The sequence below is a fragment of the Carassius auratus genome, chromosome 21, assembly GCF_003368295.1.
Source record: "Carassius auratus strain Wakin chromosome 21, ASM336829v1, whole genome shotgun sequence".
NCBI lineage: Eukaryota > Metazoa > Chordata > Actinopteri > Cypriniformes > Cyprinidae > Carassius > Carassius auratus.
Genome location: NC_039263.1, coordinates 25,554,541 through 25,577,155, shown reverse-complemented (window position 1 = coordinate 25,577,155; position 22,615 = coordinate 25,554,541). Strand labels below are relative to the sequence as shown.

At 33.8% G+C, this 22,615-nt stretch overlaps 1 protein-coding gene across 12 annotated transcripts in view; it reads left to right on the top strand.

Moving 5' to 3' along the window:
* The first annotated feature begins 8,303 nt into the window (after window positions 1-8,303).
* add1 (adducin 1 (alpha)) overlaps window positions 8,304-22,615 on the top strand; it is a 34,623-nt gene continuing 20,311 nt past the window's right edge. For 3 of the 12 annotated variants that reach the window (XM_026196942.1, XM_026196941.1, XM_026196947.1), the window contains exons 1-8: window positions 8,304-8,477; window positions 17,534-17,735; window positions 19,200-19,362; window positions 20,114-20,265; window positions 20,342-20,422; window positions 20,538-20,687; window positions 21,661-21,804; window positions 22,237-22,335. In XM_026196942.1, coding sequence (XP_026052727.1) covers window positions 17,541-17,735; window positions 19,200-19,362; window positions 20,114-20,265; window positions 20,342-20,422; window positions 20,538-20,687; window positions 21,661-21,804; window positions 22,237-22,335 — 984 coding nt within the window. In that variant the 5' untranslated portion in view covers window positions 8,304-8,477; window positions 17,534-17,540. The remainder of the gene's footprint in view (window positions 8,478-17,533; window positions 17,736-19,199; window positions 19,363-20,113; window positions 20,266-20,341; window positions 20,423-20,537; window positions 20,688-21,660; window positions 21,805-22,236; window positions 22,336-22,615) is intronic. The other 9 variants (XM_026196943.1, XM_026196944.1, XM_026196946.1 and 6 more) reach the window with 3 other exon arrangements.

Here is a 22,615-nt window from a genome sequence, read left to right as displayed (position 1 = left end):
TTTTTGGGTGAACTATCCCTTTAATGCATACTCCTGGTTCATCTAAGTCATTATTGCAAAATGTATGCATTCTTTACATCTTTTTATATTTGAGAAAAAAATGCATGTATTTTTGAAAAAAAAAAAAAACATTGTACCTGCAGCACTCTATTCTTATTAATTTTTCAAATGTAATTAAACAAATCCACACAAGCACAAAGGGAAGACAGATGTTTACTATTAGATGTAAAGCACATCTCACTGAGGTTTCTTTTTTATATAAAAACTTATAAAATATAAAAATAAAAGAAGTACAATTAAAAAGATATTACAATGAACAGTCAAAAATGTCTTAGGTTTCTTCAGGTTCTGAAACAAGTCAAATGAGGAGAACAACAAACAATGTGCAAAATGCTGGTGAAATGTTTTCTGGGTCTTTCAGATCAAACAGAGAAAAGCAAAAGGACAGAGATGCTTTAAAATACTGCAGATGATCTAGAGAGTTTAACACTCACATCAGGCCGAATTTCAGTAAACTGCTGCTGTCATTCACTTAAAACAAACTTACAGAGCTTAATAAATGTTAAAGGGATAGTCAGCCAAAAATAAAATCTGTCATGATTTACACACAGGTTCCAAACCTGAACACAAAAGAAATATTCAGAAGAATGTTGGTAACCAAACAGTTGCCGGTAGCCATTGACTTCCATGGTATTTTTGTCTATGGAAATCAATGGCTGTTTGGTTACCTGCATTCTTCAGAATATCTTCTTTTGTGTTTATGAGAAGAAAGAAACTCATACAGGTTTGGAACAACATGAGGATGAGTAAATGATGTCAGAAATGTTGTGCAACTCAAATGTGTCCAGCAGAGAGAGACGTGATCTAACATTATTGACAGATAACGGATGACTGATAAAGATGAAGATGAAGGAGCTGAAGAGCTCAAAACAAGCTTGATGAACTGAAGTGACCTAAAGAGAAAAAGAGAGCAATTATAATACACAAACTAGATTTGCAAAACAAACTTTATGTTTCTTTAGCGGTTGCTAGATTGTTCTTGGGTTGTTTACAATGCTTAAAAAACATTTCATTCTTATTTCAGTTCCACGCATCAGTTTTTTTCTCCTCTTCTAGACTATCTATCAGTCTCTCACCTCATCTGTGTCTGTCTCTAATTCACCAGAACGAAGCTCTTCAGGTCCGTCTGCATCCAGACACACTGGAATACATAAAAGAGTTGTCACACATTTTAAATGCAAAAAATATCATTTTTAAATGTGTGCTATACCTTGTGCTAAAAAGACCATAATAAAAGAGCCTGTAAGAAAAACCTGTTTAATGAGGCTTTGTTGTGACCGCTTACCTAATACAAACACCAACATGTTAAATGAACAGGAAATCGAAATGTAAGTTTGGGAGGAGTTTATTCTTACTTATAGATAGAAGAAACTATCAGCTGTTCATCTTCCGCCTCCACAAGCCCCACCTTACTAGTAGTACTTTCTACTTGTCACCTTAACCACTGCTATATATTATATTAAGGCTTTTAGGTCTTTTTAAAATAATTTAGCTCTTGAGGAATATTTACTCAAATAAAAACTAGCCAAGGCATTCATTTTCTGTAGCTAATAATAATGCAAAGTGGAAACAAACTACTCACAGTTTGGTTTTTGCTGCATGCTTTCTCTGCGAATATACTTCAGTTGACTTTTCTCTCGTGTTTCTTTGGACTCTGGATCTTTTTCTCTGCTGTGCATCTTTTATTTAATGCACTTTTCTCTTTTCTCTGATACTGTGATCTGTCATATATCACTTTCCCTTCGCAATGTCCTCTAGAAATCAAATGCAATTATTTCCATGTGACATAACTTTAACATCAACGATTTTTATTTAAGCGTGTAAACGTGGTATGTTAACAAACACATTAAGATGAAAGTATTTTATTTACCGTCTGATGACTGTAAAAAGTGATTTGATGAAGAGCAGAAACCTCCACGTCAGCTCTGTGTGAATAAAAATCCTGTAATATCACCCTGGTGAATGATAAGATCAGAACAAGAGCTCCGAGAGAAGAAACACTGGGATAATGAAACAGTGAGATCTGCGGTGTCACTGTGATTTACACTCGTTCAGACTCCGCCCACGGACGCTTGCGTCAACAATGAAACTGACAGAGGAAAAAATTAAATTGTAACTTCTCACTGACGATATGTCTTTAAAACATTGATCTGCAAGTAAAAAAAAAAAGGTAAGTTATACATTTTCCGCCAGAATATTTAAATTTCATTTTACTCACAAACTCTAAACCACAACGCAATGCAGTGCAAAATATAAAATACAGGTGAAACACTTTTTTTTTAAAAGACAATATTATAAATGCATAAACCACATAAGAAGTGAGACCCAGGTAAAATAAATACGTTCTAAGAAGTCTATGCAAACGTTATTTCTGAATGTTTCTGAATCCAGTTTCTAGAATATTTTGAAAAGCCTAAGATTTTTCGATTATACGAACGTTCCATTTTATCATTTTGAAAACATTATATGCGAACGTCAATTTTGAATATTCTGTGAATGTTCTGAATTCCCCCCCCCCCCCCAATATATAGGCTACATTACTTAACTTTCCACTACTTAATTTATTTTATTATTTTAATTGAATGTATTTTATCTTTAACTATAGTTAAGAGAAAATAGCTCAATTATTATAGCATAATTATTTGGCTGGTTGCATTTGATTATTTGCATTTAGCATTCATTTTCCATGTTGTTCACATCAGAAAAACATGGGAACAACATTTGCATGGAAGTTTATTTCATTTTCAGACCTTGTAAAATCAAAACATTCCTGCAATGCAGAATGATTGACAAACCATGACGTATATGTGGTTATCTGGTACATGTGCTTCAGAGAGGGTGCGGTTCAAATGTTGTTGGCCAACTGTTCAAGATTAGATTAATTGACGTGAAAAATACCAAGTCAAAGCTCTGATGTGGCAATGATATAGTGAGCAAACATGAATGACATGCTTGAGCTTCTTTGTCACCTTCTGCAGTAAAACTAAAATGATAAGACGATCATTTCTAAAATGATAAGACGATCATTTATGTCACTTTCTGCAGTAAAACTAGATCTCAGTTCTGCATTTGATCCCACTTGTCACACTAACTACTGGAGAGATTACATTACAAGATTACAAGTGGATTGGTCTTTCTGGTATAGCTTTAAAAGGGTTTGAATCATATATTTCAGAATGCACACAATTTGTTTATTCTGGAGATTTCAAACTGTTCCATTGTGGCAGGGCGTCCCTCAAGGGTCGGTATTGGGTCCTAATTTTTTTTTTTTTTTAGCTTTTACATGTTGCCTCTTGGGCAGATTATTCAAAAGTATGATCTGTGTTATCATTGCTATGCAGATGATACCCAGATTTACATTAATACTCAACCTGATGTAACATCAACACTTTCAACTTTATACACTTTTTTACTGGAAATACAGGTCGGGATGAAACAGAACTTCTTACAGTTGAACTGTTCAAAAATGTAAGTTCTTCTGATTGGCACTTAAACTGGTGCTTACAGTGGATGAGTGCCAGATTCTCTCTTCTGTACAGGTGCAGAATTTGGGTGTGATTTTTGATGCACAGCTGACTTTTAACACTCATTTTAAAAATGTTACTAAAGTAGTATTTTATCATCTTTGGAATATTATATAAGAATGTTTCTCTCTATGCCTGATGCAGAAAGGCTTATTCACACCTTTATAACATCCAAGCTTGATTACTGTAGTTCTCTTTGTGCAGGGTTACCTGCAAATACGATTAAGAGGCTGGAATATGTGAACAATTCAGCTGCTCGTGTTTTAACCTACGTACACACACCATCCCGCAGTCATATCACTCCTGTGCTTTCTCAACTACACTGGCTTCCAGTTCAATCACGACTTGATTTCTCAAAACATATCTCTTTAGTGAAGCTTTTAATTTATAATCTTACAGTGCTTGGTTGACACAATCAACTTAAGGTTCAAATGCAAATGTCAGGGAAGTGACCTTGTGTTGAGGTTGAGCTGTAAAACCAGTACTAAAATACTCCATTGTGTTTGCTAAGTCACTGTTCAGTAGAGGAGTTCATGTAAACATGCATGAGCTCATGCATTAAATAAGTATTTAGCATACAGTAACTAATTAAAGGTCAAATATTTTACCAGTTTTATTTTATTAGTGAGGAAGCATTATGAAAACGAAAGTAGATTTTTTTTCTTATCTTAATTCATGTTCCTGATCTAGTTATAAAGGTGATTTATCTGTGAATTTTATTAGAAAGAAAAAAATCTAGGCTATATAATATTTAAGTCATATAGTGTATACGTAACATATAAAATGTGTTCCTTCATATTCCATTAAATTTAGTTGTATTTTAATAATTATTTTAAATATAATTATTGAAATTTCATCTGAAAGAATAGGCAGTGTTCAACAGACTGAAAAAAAAATATTAAAATAATTTTCACTCAGAAATGACTACATTTAACCATTAATGACAATGTAAATGAATTAAATGTGCATTGTGTCATACAAAGAATTAAATAGTATTTCTTGGAAAATGTTCTCCAGTCTTTGTTTTAACTTTGAAAATAATTTAATAAAATGCACTTCAATTATTTCTTCAATTTTTTAGTTGCACTAGTAAACTGACAACAACGCAGCTATATTTTTCATTGACCACTTTAGATTTTCTATATCTTTCTATGTGGTAAGTCAAGATAGAGAAGGTCATATTTGTTGACTGAAGTTTAATATTTATAGCAAAATTATTTATAAGCAACAGACACTTGGACAGATTTGGATAGTCATCATAATGACTGAAAACAAAGAACTGTTCAGGAATAAGGACACTTTCATAACCATTAACAAAGTGAAAAGAACCAAAATAATACAGAAACTCATTCAGCCATGAAACTGCAAGAACGTAGATCATTGTGCACCTGAATGAGACACTTGACACCGGTTACTAGATGCTTCAGATAAAAAAAACCTTCTAAACAGAAAGTATGAGTACGCTAAAGACACGTTTAAAGAAGAATAATCATCTTCTGCACACCAGAATAAAGTGCCTGAAGTCACAGGAGTTAAAATCTAGACAATGTGTCTACAAACCAAACCATGAAGCTTTAGGAAATCTCCAGTCTCACTGTGATCACATGGAAAAGAGTGACCTGGCATATCTGGAACAACTATCGCTTTACAGTCATTGTTCTCAATGCGCTTTATACTAGAAATGAGCTACAGTTCAAATAGTACAAAACAGTTCAAACATTTGATTTCGGTGTTACTGCTTTAGCACTAACAGATCATAGTACTATCATATGACACATATATGAGCCTGTGAACACAGTACAGTTATACAGTTTTGAACTCAAAAATATTGGTGTTTTGTATTCCAGTCTCATTTTGAATCATTGACTGAAAGTGATGTTGAAGAACACTCTAGGTGAGAAGAGAAAAACACAGTGTTAGAAATCAAAACAGATCAATTCTCTAAACATGAGCGGTGAATCTCTCACCTCGTCTTTGAATATCTCTCACATAAAATGATTTTCTGCAAGTCAGTCTGGACGAAGAGAGACTGAAAACAAATAAACCAAGATTCAGGCTACTGTCTGAGTGAATCACATCAACCTCCCTGATCATATTCCACCCCAAAATCAAAACTGCCATTGCATTAAATTGCTTTAAATGAAACAGTTCACCCAAAAATAAAATTAGCTAAAGATGGCCTCATCCTCTGGACATTGAAGATGTAGATGAATTTGTTTCTTCATCAGATTTGAAGAAATGTAGCATTGCATCACCTGCTCTCCAGTGGATGTTCTGCAGTGAATGGGTGCCGTCAGAATGAGAGTCCAAAACATCACAATAATGCACTAGCAATCCATACCACCATTCCGACGGCACCCATTCACTGCAAAGGATTCATTTGGTGAGCAAGTGATGCAATGCTACATTTCTCCAAATCTGATGAAGAAACAAACTAATCCTAATCTCGCATGACTTGAGGGTGAGATAAATTCCACAAATTAAAATTGTTGGGTAAACATATCATTAACTTTCTTCTTTAATGCATAAATGTTCTAGTGTTTAGTGAAAACCTATTTCTGCTAAACGTCCACATCATGAGATATTCATATATTTGAGTTCAAATCTAAAACTCATCTCAAGTGTTCTTACAGCGCGGTCGATATCCGTCAAGACTGTTCATCTGGTGCACTTTCAGGTGTTCTCTGAATCCACAGGCATGTTCTTTTCCTCTCTTTAATGTTGTTTTCTTCTGTGCAGGTTTGGCTCTGTCTCTCATAGCACTTCCCTTTCTCTGTTTTTCTTTTTCCTCCGGTGTATTTTGTTCTTTTACTGGCGTTTCTTTTAGTTTTCCTGTCATCCTACTGCCACAAATATTCACAGAAAACATGCATCCCTGTTAAAGAGAAATCATATTCTGACTGAACAAATATTAGTATAACAGAGTAATATAAAGAGTGCAGGACAAACGTTTGGAAATCTGAGATTGTCATTCACCTGGAAAATATACTTGATGTTGTAAAACGAAGAAATTGCATTCAATGAAGAAGAATTTTTTTACATTCTTCACTAGATAGAATGAATAAGATGTACACAAATGAATGATTACTGATTATGTGTACTCCTAAAGAGTGCAGCATTTGCACAGAAGAATGTAAGATGACCTTTGAAACATTTTCAAAACTAAGCTAAAAAGCGATATATTAAGACATTCTCAAATTAATGCACATCTTTCTATTTCTCAAAAGTCAAATTCTGCAATAGAAATGTTTGAAATCAAAACTATGCAATCTGAATGCGATCTAGAAATGCAAATCATTCCATACCACACTCACCTAAATCCAGATCTGGAAATATTTATTCCACTTTTTTCAGATTTATGTTTAATTTAAATCCTTGAAGCATGCAGCTACTGAAGCGTCAAACCTCCAGTAATCACAGCAAAGAACGAACACCAGAATTGAGCAGGAAATGTGCGAGTACATATACCAGCTTCTATGACGCGTGAAACGACTGGAGAAAATGCCTGCACTGAACTGGTTTTGCCTCTTTTCTTTCTTTTAAAATAGATCTAGTCTTCGTTGTTTTCATTACAATAACTGATGATGCAAATCTCTGATGATGATATCTCATTACAGTGTTTGGCCATAGCAAGAATAAAGACATTTTACACATTACACTTCTTACACAAATATAACGAAAGCACATTTTTTTAAATAGTAATTGCATTCAGTTTGTTCCATTACAGGATGATTTACTGTTATACTGCATGTGTGTCACTTCTCTACTGAATAATCCAGACCTCAAGAGCTCAGTGGAGAATTCAGTATCAATGTCAACAGATCTTGATGGCTGGAATCCATCAACATAACAAATCACAAACCTGCACTAAAATGAGCAAAATCAAAATAAAACTAACAAACAAAAACTTTCGTATGCTAAAACTAACTCAGCAGCATTAGTGACGTCCATATGCAAAACCAATTTCAAATTTTAAGTCCTGAGATTTATACGTCATATAAAAGCTTTCCATTGATGCATGGTTGGTTATGATAGGACAATATTTGGCCGTGATCTGAGGGTGCAAAAAAATACTTAATATTGAGAAAAGTTGTCTAAATGAAGTTAGTAGTAATGCATGTTACTAATAAAAAAAAACAAGTTTTGATATATTTGCTCAATGATCATGCAACATGATCTTTAATTAATATCCTAATGATTTATTACAAAAAAGATCATTTTGACCCATACAATGTATTGTTGGCTATTGCTACAAATATACCTGTGCTACTTATGTCTGCTTTTGTGCTCCAGAATCACATATAAGCATCTCAGAACTGAAATGTACAACTTAAAAATGACTAATGACAACAAAGGGAATTTAATAGCTTGCTGAAAACATTAAAATGTAAAGTGGCGACCTCATGTGGTGAACTTGAGAATTGACAAAACGGGCAAATTTATCTCATTATTTTAATTATTACATAACTATATATGTATGTATTAGAATATAAAGAATATGCAGGCTTAATCAATTCGAATTGAAAAGTTTATGATTTTAAATATACTAATATACTTATAAACAAATATACTCCACCCAGCATTCTCTCAAAACAACAGATTACATTCGCTGTTTTTAAGGGCACGTACAAGCCCCGCCCATCACTGCTGTGGACGCCTCACATCAAAGGCTCTGTTTCACGAAGTGGGCGGGAGTTCGAGTGACGCGGACCAATCAGAAGCCTCTTGGCCTCAGCGACTCCAGAGCGCCGCGCCCCAGAGACGCGTACCGACAGAAACAAACGGTTGCAGAAAGACAGTGACCAAAATCCCTCTAACGTAGAAAAACTTCTAGTTCCCCGCCTGTCCCAGAGTCTCTGTCCACTCCAACCGCACAACTAGACCCACATAAGCGTAAGTTTCTGTTTCTAATTTATGTTCTCTCTGGAATATTCTCCTCAGTGTTGTAGTAGCGCGGCCTCGACGCTACGCCAGTGCCGTTAGCGTACGCTTTCTGCACAACAAACGCGTTTGTCGTGTATCTTTTCACACTTATTGTGATTTTAAAGTCATTTTGGAGGTTTTCTGACACGATCGTGGACCTTTGTAACGATTTTTAGGTGTAACCTTAACGTGGACACAGTCGCGCGAGGGCTACTGCTAACGTTACTCTAAATAAAATAAAAGTCTTTTCATTTGCATCTTATAAAGTTGGAAATATTTTGTAATCTGTAAAATCATCTCTGTTGCATTTGTGTGGTTTTATAGAGAATGTCGGCATCTTTGTTTATTTTCAGGATGTTTTCGTTTTTTTTAAGTGTTAACGTTATTTGTTATTGATATGATTTGATTAAAGATAAACTCGGGTTGTTTCTTAGTTGCACAAAGTGAGATTGATATGCATTTTACCATATATGTGTGTGCGTGTAAATATATTTATTTGAATTAAATTTAATGATCTTTTTAATGCTAAGCAAAAAGAAAAAAAAAATACTTAAAAAAAAAATTCCACTGTAATTATTTCAACTTGTACACCCTTCGTTGCTGTATTTCATGCCAGTAAGTTAATTTTTCTTTTGTCATGAATATGCACACTGTACACTCAGAATAGACACTAAATGGCCATTCATGCTTCATGATGTAACTAATCTGTTTATCACTAGTATCATTAGGCCTGTTGTGTTGTGGGATGTGTGTGTTTTTATCACAGATTGGGCTCATGTGTGTGTCACTGGTGTCTCGTCAGTCTGTCAGTCAGAGAAAGAGAAAAACTGAAGCGTCTGTCTGATGGTTTTACCATACGGCCTTCACAGATCTGTTTGCAAAACCCGCTTCTGATTGATTATCGATCTATTTTCCTCACTGGTTATCCTCTGTAGAGTTGCATGGGGTTTCTATCAGCTTGTTGCTTTAATAAAACTGTGGCAACATCATCAATATGATAGAAGAAGCCAATAATTAATAACAGTTGATATAATAATCAATTCTTCTGTCAAGTAGTATTTCTGTAATATTTTTAAAGTTGTTAAAGCTTATGCATGTTAATGCATTTTGGACATATTACAATTATTTAAATGCGGCTTGTTAATTAGGAGTTGAAATGATCACTTTTATCAACAACTATTGTTCAGTTTCAGAGGTTTTTCAGTTAAGGTGTGATGGTTAAGCCCTTGGTTTGAGTGTAATTCTCTCTCTCTCTCTCCGACCCACGCCCACGACCCTCTAGAGGGATCGAAAATGTGTTTCTCATTTTCATCTCTCTTTCCCTTCTTCCTCTCTCCTCCCTTTCTGCTGACAGATTTTCATACGTGCAGTGCCGAGTTGCTTTAAACAGGAAATAATAGTATGTCGCTTGAGCAGCTGTTTGCAACACAGTCTTGAGTGTGTTCTTGTGTGTTTAGCACAGTATAAACTGTCTGAAACGGTTCTGTTTCAATGCTTGAACCTCCACAGGCAGCATTTCGAAGCGGCGTTGGCAAGATCCAGGCACAAAAGCTATTAGAAATGTGATTTATGCTGCTTTAAAATTCCTTCGTTTTGCCAAATGCAAAGGCAGAATTGCATGTGCATTTGGAAAAATTAAATTTTTTAAGCTTAGTAATCATGGTAATATTTTATTTACAACTTCAAAAAATCTTTTTTTTTTTTTTTGTAGATAAAGAAGAAATAAATTTTAAACATACTAAAAAGCATTTTCCAATAATAATTGTGTTCCGTGAGAGATTTGTTGTCAAATAATATATATAATATTTAGTTTTAATAATAATTTTTTTTTTTTTTTTTTGCAAAGAAATATCACAGAGAAATAAACCCTGTAATGCTTTGTGGCAGACTCACTAAAATCCATCCATGGTGGTTTTAGAAAGAGAAATGATGATTATAAATATACTTAAAATTCATGCAGTACCAAAAAAGCAATGCTTATTATGATAGCGTAAATAAATGTTTATATTTGATAATATATGAGCCGTGTATGAGGGGAACAGCATAAATGAATGAGATTTTCAGTCTTTTGTATTTCTAAATTGATTCGGGATTTGTGTAATATGCTATCAAATGTTTATATTAGTTATTTTAGCAGGCCAGAAGTGATATTTTAAATATTTGTCCGGCGTAAGGAGGGTCCATCTCTCTGCATTCGGTGAATGTGAGTTATGTGGAGTATTCTGATCTACTGGACCACATTTAGACCCGCAGTGTGCCAGGAATAAAGCAGACATGACATTCCTCAGATACACAGCGTTTAAGATGTTACACAGCTGCTGTGTGGCGTGGCCACAGTCTTCATTTGACCAAACTTTATTAATGTACACACAGAAACATTTAAAGGCAAGTTTGAGTAATTCACAGCTATTTAAATTATGGAATTTGATTTATCAGTCAATACATTTTGCAGTCACACTGCAAGATTCACCACTTTACAGAAAATTATATTATGTTTGTACATATTTTGTAAAATAAAGTCTGTTATTTTTGTTAAATATGTCAGAAGTTATATATATTTTTTTCATTTCAGTTTTAGTTATTTTAAGGTAAACTAAAATGCTAAATGTTGCTTTGGCTGTTTTATTTATTTATTTAATCATCCCAGGTATCAATAATTTTATAGTCAGTTATTATCAATAATTTTTTTAAAGTTTATTTAGCATGTAATAGCGTGTAAAATCATAATATTTTAGAAGGCTTGAATTTTATATATTTTAATTGATTTATTATATAGATATTCATTTTAATACACTTGAATTTCCACCTTGGGGGATAAATAAAGTTGACCTAATCTAATAGCACATTTGCTCCCTGTCTAGAGGAGTTTGGGCTGGTGGGTATAGTTTTTATTTCTTATCGTAGACCATGAAGTGTGTATTATATCAACTTTTGATTATTTGTTTGTGGAAGTCTTTGCATTTTTAATCTTTGCATTTTAAAACATAACATCACTCTCCAAGCATTTCACTTATGATCACACCCCCATAAACATTCAGCAAGCAACTCAACCCCACACACACACACACACACACACACACACTCCCTCACATCTGTGTGGTGTTACAGCTGAGATAATTCACACACTTCTCTTCTGGAAAGTAGGTCAATGAGGGAAGCTCCTCATGAGTTAGTGATAAGACGCAAATTCATGCAGTTTACATTAAGATCCAACACTTTACCAGACCCTAGTATTAATCTTTTGAGTGACTGAGCATCATTGATACTATTATAGCTTTATCGATATTTTGAATTAGTTTTTATTTTTATATATTTTAGTAACTAGTAATTATTTAACCAGAATCTTCTTTTTCTGTGAAATTACTCAGTTGTGATTTTAATAATTTCAGGGAATTTTTGTAAGCTTGTTTTATAAATAATGGATGCATTTTTAGTGCTTATCAACAAATCCATACAAGTATCCAAAGAAACTCTTAAGATGTGATTCAGACAGGCACTAAATGATAATCGATTTAACGTGCTGACTTAAACATTGCTGCCATTAAGAGATTTGGCTCTGAGATTGTGTAATCTCAAGCTTTCTATCTTTTCTGTCCTTCTCTGTATATGAACGGTCACACACTTCCTCCAGCTCTGCAGGTGTCCCAGTCTTGTATGCATTTATAAGCCGATCACTGGGTTCGTTTGGCTGCTTTCAGTCACGACAGACTCTCTCTGATTGCCTGCTGTCCGCTTTAACGACTGCCAGTGAGTACTGGAACGGGTTTTGGCCCGGACTAATGGGCTTTGGCCTTCATCTGAGCTGAAATGGATTTGACTGCCATTCAGAAACTGTCAAGAAGCCATTATTGATGCAGGAAATTCATGCAGCGAGATCTGGCTGCTTTACAAAGGCTTTACAGTACTTCTGAGTAAACAGCATGCTCAGTGTCTCATGCTCTCAATGGTATTTGCAGGAAAATACACATTTGTCTTAACGTTTAGCTTGTTGTAATTGATATTGTTGAGCATTTGCATGCTTGATAATGAAACTTTCCAGATGTTTCTCTCAGTGAGACAGCGATCTTAAAACGTGGCTAGAGGGAAAACTGAAGATATAGTGAACATAAAAGCTGAGATACTGTAAATAGCCTGAGATAATAAAAACCGTAAATGTTGATGAAGCGATTCATCCAGTTGAGCTGCATGCAAGAATTCAGGAGTAAGTGGGCAGGAAACAGGACACAAGTGACCGAATACTGTTACATAATCCTACAGGTTTCCATAGAAATCGGTTTTGTTTCCATAGAGAATACAGTCATGCCTACACATCTCTGTGCTCTTAAAACATGTGCAGAGATTATACAACACTGCATAAATATCTGAGCTATAAACATCATTTCTGTCTGTCATGATAATCATTTTACTGTTTAATGAACTCTGCAAAATGCTTTGAGGTTATTGCTTTCCTTAAGTTAAGATTTATAGGCATCATTTATTTAAGGATGCACTAAAAGTCTTTTGCATGAAAATGGCATCTTTGTCCACAGTTTTAGGCGTGCCATTTTCAGATCAAAGAGACCATTGCTTTAACTGATCTGTTTACTTTTAAAAAACATTTTTATGAGGTTCAAACTAGTAAATGAAGTTGCACTACAATGCAAATTTGAGTGCATGCACAAAATGTAATCTACACTTAAAAGTATCACAGATTTTCTTTTCTTTCTTTTTTGTCAAGACAAGAGTAATATTGTTCTATACTGTAAAATAAATTATTATTAGGCTTTTATTATTATTTAAATACCATTTTATTTAAATACAAATTTTGCAGAAAAATATTACAATTAGTGTTTTTTATTTAATATTATTTATTAATATTACTATTATGAATTACTACTAATGAAGATGATATTTATTCATATAATTCCTGTAATTGTTAGTAAAAAAAAAAAATGCACATTTGTTACGGTGCATGCAAAATATTTTAAATATTCTCAAAAATATAATGCATAATTGCAAGTCCATAGCTTTTTTTAATTCTTGCAGAAAAACAAATGTCCATTTAATCCTGTATTTATTATAATAGCATTTGCAATGCTTATCTTTTTAAACCAATTGTTAAAAAAATGTTTAAGAATTGTTCATTTAAATCACATTCTAACATTAATAAAGATCATTATTTCCTCTAAAAAGTCAATAGAAATTAATTAAATATGATGTTTCCTTATGGAAGTGTCATATGTGTGTGTGTTTCTACTATAGAAAGTTACATTTGACCAGATGATGAAGTACAGTAATATTTGTCCAGGGTGAGGTCGTGTTCGAGCAGCCAAAAATCTGATCTAAATGGAGTTCAGAATCCGGCTAAATGTGATTGCAATTTAACTTGTGCTTCACTGTTTTGAGTTTCCTCGCTGATGGTCTGATTTTATGGATGAAGACCGTTATTGTGACTGATTCTGATTGTACTCTTGGTCATTTAGGGATAAAAGCTTTGTTCGGTCCTAAAGGGTCACTGTGTTTGTCTAAATCTAATGCTAAAATCAATTAAAAACACAATGGAAAACCCAATAGCTGCACTAAATGTTCCAGCTGGCAGGAAAAAACTGGACCAAAGTGATTAGATTTTCATGGGACGTTTGGTGTTGATAGTCACAGCAGGTTATCAGAAGATTATTTTGGTTCGAGCTGAGACAGGAGGGGTTTCCAATCATTGTCTGTTCTCTGGGAGGGGTATCATCGTATTTCCTGTCTCAACAGGAAGTGACAGGCAGAATGCAAACAGAATTTATTCTCTGAGGACTTTTATTTGTATCTTCAGAATGATGCATGACGAGGCTTCTGTGCCTGAACTCGTCCGAGGCCTTTATAAGATCGCAGTGGAAACCGAAGTATCTTTCAGTGTCTCAGTTACCAAGGAGATGAAGACAGAAGGGCCGCGCTGTAATTCACGTCCTGAAAGAGAGTGGGAGGAAACTCTGGAGCTCACGAGAGAGAGAGAGAGAGACGGAGAGAGAGAGAGAGAGAGAGAGAGAGAGAGAGAGAGAGAGAGAGAGAGAGAGACGGAGACGGAGAGATAGTAGTTTAATAGTTAGTAGTTATAAAAATATTACTGCTGTCATTTTACTGTAACTCTACTGTAAAATAAAATGTATAATTATTTTTGATAACATTGTTACTGTTACTATTATTTTATAAAAAATAAACTAAAAAGGCATTTAAGTTGTACTGTATTATTATTATTATTATTATTATTATTATTATTATTATTATTATATACTTAAATATCCATTTCTAGACTTACTATTTGTTTAATAATAATACATAAAAAATAATAGTTATTATTATTATTATTATAAATAATAATAGTGATCATACATATAAAAAATAAATGTTTTCTTTTGTAATATTTATCTTAAAAAATTGTGCATTTAATGAAAATAATATAAATAATAATGTTGTTGTTGTTGTTGTTAAAGTTATATTGCCATAATAGCCAAAATCACTTTTTTTTTTTTTTTTTGGCCAAACAATTTTTCTTTTCTTTTTTTCTTCTTTTTTTTTTACCCCTTCAAACCTGGTTTCTTGTTTTTCTTTCTTTTTTTCTTTTTTTTTTTAGTTAAAATCATAAGTCATAGTTTTTCAGTTTTTAATTTTGCCCCCTTTCCCAAGTTGAGCAGTCTTAGTGCTGCATTTTCAGTATTTTTTGTTGTTTCCAGATTGTGCTAAAACCTGCAGTTTTAATGAAAGAAACAAGAACATTTTGACTTATCAGAAAGTTATTTTCCCCCCAAATCTATCAGGCCTAGCCACACCCTTTCTTCCTGATTTTAAACTAGCTCTATTTGTAATAAAGGATAGAAGCCCAATGTGTTTAACTCTTATTAAAGTCTATAATCAGTGCATTCAGTTGTCTTTGTCAGAAAGCATGTTTTCAGTAGTTTCTAATCAACTGCTGATATTGATTCTGTTCTGATTATTAGTCTCACTCATTTAGAGGCTCTGAGCTGAAGTGATTTGTTTTTAGAGGAAGAATGAATCTCCTCGTTCTGGTGTTGAGAGCTCGTGGTGTGTGTGTGTGTGTGTGTGTGTGTGTGGATTGAGAGCAGAGCAGCTGTCCGGAGCTCCAGGGTTTCATTACTCAATGCTGCAGTTATTTCCTGCTCTGGGTCTGTTCGGGGCTGAAGTGAGCAGTCTGTGTGTGTCAACTTCATGCTCTAATACTCTGGGTTGCTCTGGGTTGATTGTTTTGTAGGTTCTGCTTTGCTTTGAGATAGATGTAAATGTTCTGTAGCAGTGGGTCCGTGTTCATATGGCTTTGAAACATCTGCTTACAATCAGCAACAAACCACTTGGATGCACAAATGACATTAGACGATCGATAATGCTGAGTCAGACAGACTGACTCCCTTCCAGCTCTCTCTTTGCCCGACAGTGTCATTCATTCTGCAAATACTCTAGAGCATAAATACAAACACTAAAGGCACGTTCGCTTTTTTGAATGCCTGAGCTCTTTAAAACAATTATTATTATTTTTATGTTTTACAGCTAAATATGTAATATCATTGTGTCTCATCGATTATTATTTTTATATAATAAATAACTGCATAAACCTTTTCCCAATGGTCTACAAGTGCTTGAAAATTTATAAGCTCACCTTGAGAGTCTCTGTGTGTGCTCACAGGCAAAATAAAAATGTCAATAAATAATATTTATGAAAAATACAATTCTATGAGGTGCATTTTTATTATATTATGCATTTTAAAATAATGGTAATATTTAGTTTATTCTAATCATGAGCTGCAGTTTTGTCATTTACCATTTTAAGTGCTTAAGGTCATAAAATGTTAGCATTATTATAATTTGTGTAAAATACTCTTTATTATTATTTTATAGTGGAATATTCCAATTGCTAATTTTCACTGTTTAATATTTAGAAAAAATATTATTTGAATAAATAATATGAATTCAGATTATTTTAAAATGGTTACTAATTTATTTATTAATAAAAGTATTATTTTATAGTCATTTTGATCTAAATTTACCAAATCTATGGCCAAACTGTGCTGTTATACAAATTAACAGTTCAAAATCAAATCTGGTGTTTATTTAAGTTTTTATCTCAAAATTAAGATTAGATTATTATTAACTAAAAAAAGGCAAGATTTCAGAAAATTGCAACAAAGATCTCAACAAAAAAGTCAGAATGGTAAAATATGAGCTAACTGTTGCAAGGAAAAAAAGTATTTAAAAGTATTTAGAATTGTGAAAAGTCAGTTACCTTTTTCTTTTTATTACATGGTGGAAACAAAAAAGAAAAACAAAATTGCAAGATTACTAAAACTAAACTAAATTCAGAGAAAGTCAGAATTGCGAGTCGTAGTTACCTACTATTTATTTTTTTGTGATATTTAACAGCATCACAGATGCATTACATCGAGCTCAACTAATCCCATTACTCTAATCGCTGCATCTGTGTGGCTGGTAATGATGGTGCAGTTGCAATATATACATCTGTTCTCTCCTGAACGTCATGTTTGTCTTGACTCTGCTTAATGGACAGAGAAAAGCGCATTATGTCCAGAGCACTCAACAATAAACGGTTCGCTATAACCACTGACACACTCCTGCTGTGCAGCATTCTGTCTCTCATGCCCTTTTAAACAGTTTTAAAATGGCTTTTAGTGGGTGAGTCTTATGTCTGGATCATATTTCAATCCAAAATCTAATTGGAAAAAATAAACATTTTGCTCAAAGTCAAACTAAAGCATATTCTGTTGTATTTTAGGGATGCACCGATAACCGATAATTTTGGCCGATAACCGATAATTCTTGGTATATGAAAGCTGAAAGCCAATATGTTGGCTGATAAATCTAATGTCTAATATATTGACCATATCCTATTATCGGTGCAATAATCATAACAGAAAAATTCACATTTATCGGCCGATACCGATATGGTGGCTGATAATATCGTGCATCTCTAATGTATTTCAGTTTGCTATTGAAGTAGGCGAATTCCCCCTGACCTTTGACCTGTGTTGTAGGTGTGTGATGAACGGAGACTCAGGTGCAGGGGTGGTGACGGCCCCCCCGCCCACCAATCCCCCTCATAAGGAGCGTTATTTCGACCGCGTGGACGAGAGCAGCCCGGAGTACCAGAGAGAGAGGAACATGGCGCCGGATCTGAGGCAGGACTTCAACATGATGGAGCAGCGCAAGAGAGTCTCCATGATCCTGCAGAGTCCAGTGAGAGCACAACACACACATCCAGATAAATCTTCTGATTTCACACTAACTCTAGAGTTTTGAATGACGTCTCCTATCCACAGCATTCTGCATTTATTTGAGCAAAAATGAAAGATAGACAGTTATTATTGTTTGATAAAATGTTATAAATACAAGAAAATAACATGCACCGATTATTTACAATAATAAAAGCAATATTAAGAAAGCAAAAAGTAATTTTTTATGTCAAATTGTCTAAAATCCATTTATTTAGTTTATGAACAGTCATTAAAAGACTTTATTTCTTGTAATAATAATGCACGTCTTCTGACTGAAACCGTCTCTGGATTGTAAATCTGATTGTGTTGATGAGCATTCATTCGGTCAGTAATCCCCCTCGTGACTGTCGTCTCAATACGCTTAGTGATCATATGTCTGTCTGCATGTGTGTGTAAGTACAGAAGGGATCCTGTTTATACAAGCGGACAGTCACAGACAGAATAAAGACGTCTTTATCTGGGCAGGAATCGAGGGAGACACAGAAAGGCAGCTGATATTTACCACTTCATGGACTCCATGCTTGCAGGAATGAGAGAAACCAGCTATTATCATACTTTTCAGGCCAACTACCATCTTCAGAGTTCCCTCTAATAATTTTCAGAATTGAGAAAATCCTTTTGTGCAGGTTAAAGTACATTTTAGAAAATCTCCTGATAAAAAATATTGAAATAAATTAAACAAGAATATTTAGTTTTTTATTGCTCAAATAAAATATTCATATAAAAATAGTAAATTTTGAGTAGTAAAAAGTACATATTTTAATATTTATATTTATTATTTATTCAGGTTTATCATGCAGGATGATTTTATATATATATATTAATTTTAATAATTTTCAGTATTTTATTTCTAGATATATACATATATAATTTTTTTGAGAGTTTTTAGATTCCTGATACCACAGTTTGAGACTCAAGAATTAATACAGTATTTAAAGTGGAGTTTTAAATACTGTATAAGCCACATGATGAGAAATTTACTTGTATGTGGGTTGCGTTCAGACTCCAGATTCATGTTCGTGTTAACATACACTAAATTATTACCGGCGCTTGACGGTGCCAGCCTGTGTCATTATCTCTCTCTCTTTCTGCAGTGAGGGGTTTGTTGTGTGTTCAGCAGGTTGCTGTAACATTAGTTGCACTTTAGTATTGACTTAAGAGCCCTTACACAATAGAGAGCTGTATTTGTCCAGCTAGTGGTCTTAATAGTCCTATCTAAAGTAATTAGTCATGCTAACGCAGTAATAAGGATATAAGTAATACCAAGCAGTCTTATTACACTTTACTAAGTGTATGCTACAGACACAAATGTTTCCTCCAATTATGAGTCATGTTTACTCACATCTAGAATGCGTCTCTATTGATTTGTTAACAACGCCCTAGAAACTGTGCAGTTCTGGTTGTTATTGTGTGATCTGTGTTTCAGGCGTTCTGCGATGAGCTGGAGTCACTGATCCAGGATCAGATGAAGAAGGGGAAAACCCCCACCAGTTTACTAGCACTGCAGCAGATCGCGGACTTCATGACCACCAGCGTCCCCACCGTGTACCCCGCCGCCCCACAGGGAGGAATGGCCGCCCTCAACATGAGTGAGTGTGGGACTGTCCTCCATTACTGTGTCTGTCTCTCGAGCAGACTTACTTTAGGATCACTAATATACTAAACATTATACTAAGATAAAGATTTTTTAATGTTTTTTTTATTTTTTATATTTATATATATATATATATATATATATGTGTGTGTGTGTGTGTGTGTGTGTGTGTTATATTGTAGTTTTAGTCAAATGTTTTAGTAATTTTTTGTAGATTTTTAATATTTTCCATTTGCATTTTATTTAGTTGTAATCATTTTTATTAGTTTTGTTGTTGGTGGTGGGGGTGTTCTATCCCCAAAAATGTTTTTTAAATATACAGCAGAAAAAATATACATGTTAAGTATATGGTTTTTATTTACTTACTTAGTTTTGTTTATTTTAGTACTTAAGAGGTAAACTAAATAAAAATAAGAAATGTTGAATTGGCAACTAAAATAAAAAGTTTAATTTTTTTAATATACTTTTTAATCTTTAATTAATGGATAGATGTAATATTTTTAATTAATCTTTTATTTTAGTCTTAAAATTTTTGTAATTTATTTATTTCCAGATATTTCAGTACTTAACCTTTTCAATTTTATTTCCTTTAACGTTTAGGTGTCTAAAATATTTAGGGTTTTAATGGATGATAATAAACCTGTTGTAAAGTGTGTGTGTGTATAAATATATATATATATACCGGTATAAAAAAATTATGTAGAAATGGCAAAACATCCCTAATGTACGTGTGTGTGTGTGTTCAGGTTTGGGGATGGTGACTCCAGTGAATGATCTGAGAGGTTCAGACTCCATCGCTTATGAGAAAGGAGAGAAGCTCTTACGCTGTAAACTTGCTGCGTTTTACCGCCTGGCCGACCTCTTTGGCTGGTCTCAGCTCATCTACAACCACCTGACGGTGAGTTAGCCACAATTCAGCAGGACATGTTAAATGTGGGATTTTCAGTCAAACCTGTCTTCCTCTCTCTCCTCAGATCCGGCTGAACTCTGAACAGGAGCGTTTTCTGATTGTCCCTTTCGGGCTTCTGTACAGTGAAGTCACTGCCTCCAGTTTGGTAACCCTGCCTTTGTTTTTCCCAGCCATCTGATATTATGATTTGGTGTAATATAATATAGTGTACTACTTCTTGGAGGTAAATATTAGTATTTAGCAGCTGTCTGTGTCTTCAGGTCAAGATTAACCTGCAGGGGGAGATCGTAGACAGAGGCAGCACTAATCTGGGTGTAAATCAGGCTGGATTCACCCTTCACTCTGCCATCTACGCTGCCCGACCGGACGTCAAGTGCATAGTGCACATTCACACTCCCGCCGGTGCCGCGGTACGAGCTGGACACTCATCTCACTTCAAACCTTTACAATTCATTAACATCTAATTAAAACTAATATGGTGCAAATTTAATTTATTTGTGAGCAATTAAAATTAATGTTCACAGATGTGTGTCTCATTTCAGTTTAGTTATATTAAACAATTCATGAATAAAACCGCAGTGAAATCAGTGCATAAATAGTGCAACATTTTTTCATTTAAGTTTATTAAAATTAGACATGAAGTGCACCTCAATATTTAAAAGTGGAGCAAATTTTATTATAAATTATTATATGGAATGTTGCAAGAAAGAAATAGAATGAAATGAGAGCATGAATAAATAATGCAAGATATTAACTGATTAAAAATAGATATTGTGCAAAATGTTTATTTGTGTTCACATTTCATCCATTGTCATATACAGATTGCAACATTTTATGTAATATTTCATAATTTATGTTTGTCTACTGTTGTATTGTTTCTGTGTCTTTTCAGTTTAATACACTTTAATAAATCCATGAATAAAAATGCAATGAAATAAGAGCATAATATATAGTTAATAGTCTTAATTTATGTTCAGTAAAATGAAACATGACATGCAACTGAAAATGTAATAGTGGACACAATTAAATTATTAAATATTATGTGAAATACAATGAAATTAAATAAGTATAGTATAATATTAATTTCATTATTTATTTTGCACTATTTGTGCTGCTATTTCATTGTATTTTTAGACATATATATTTATTAGTAAAAGTTTGTTAAAATGAAATGAGACCCAATGCACCTCAGAATATAACAATGGACAAAATTAAAATAAGAACTATATTACAAAATGAAATAAAAACGATCACTATGAAATGGGAGCAGAAATAAATGGTGCAAAATGCATTTATTTCATTATAAGATTTCATGATAAATGTATGTATATCTGAATTAAGTCTGTTTTATAAATGTTAAGCATTTGAATGATTTGTCTGCAGGTGTCTGCCATGAAGTGTGGTCTGCTGCCCATTTCACCCGAGGCTCTGTCGCTGGGCGAGGTGGCGTACCACGATTACCACGGTATCCTTGTGGACGAGGAGGAGAGCGTCCTCATACAGAAGAACCTGGGTCCCAAGAGCAAGGTACCATACACACACACATTATAGCTTGTGTTGTGTAAATCTGTGCACTGAAGAAGAAAAAAAATGTCATCTGATGTAATAATCACACACACCTTATGCATTTCTAGAAAGTGATGAGTGAAGTCTAGTTATAAATAAAAGTCTAACCATAGTGAAAGTAGAAATACTGTATATACACAATCTTGAATTGGTTGCACAAGACTTGTGTATAAATAATAGTTGAACATCTTTTAAATGCTTCTTGAAAATTTATGCATTTCATATCATATATATATATATATATAAAAAAAATACCTTTTTCCAAATATTTTTGAATGTAATTCATTGTTATGATTATTTTAAATTGTATAACTCTGAGTTTGCCGTAAATGTAACTTTTGTTCCTGATATGGTTTTAAATAATTAAATGAATAATTGTTTGTGTGTGTGCAGGTGTTGATTTTGAGGAATCACGGTCTGGTGTCTGTTGGAGAAACAGTCGAAGAGGCGTTTTATTACATTCACAACCTGGTCACAGCCTGTGAGATTCAGGTGACCATCTACACCTATAAAACTTTTCATTTGCTTTCTATATGTGAAATGAATGGGTTTAAACCTCCTGTAAGGCCTAAAATATTCAGATTTGAGACTCTAAAACATGATTGATGGAGAATCAAGTGAAGCTGAGCTGCTTCAGTCCAGAAAGAGTTCATCTGGAGATATTACCAACAATATTTGTTTATTATTGTATTTATTTATTATAAAGCTTTAACAGAGCATTTTATACAATTAAGGTAATAACTTTTCCCCCAATATGACCCTTACTGCCAAA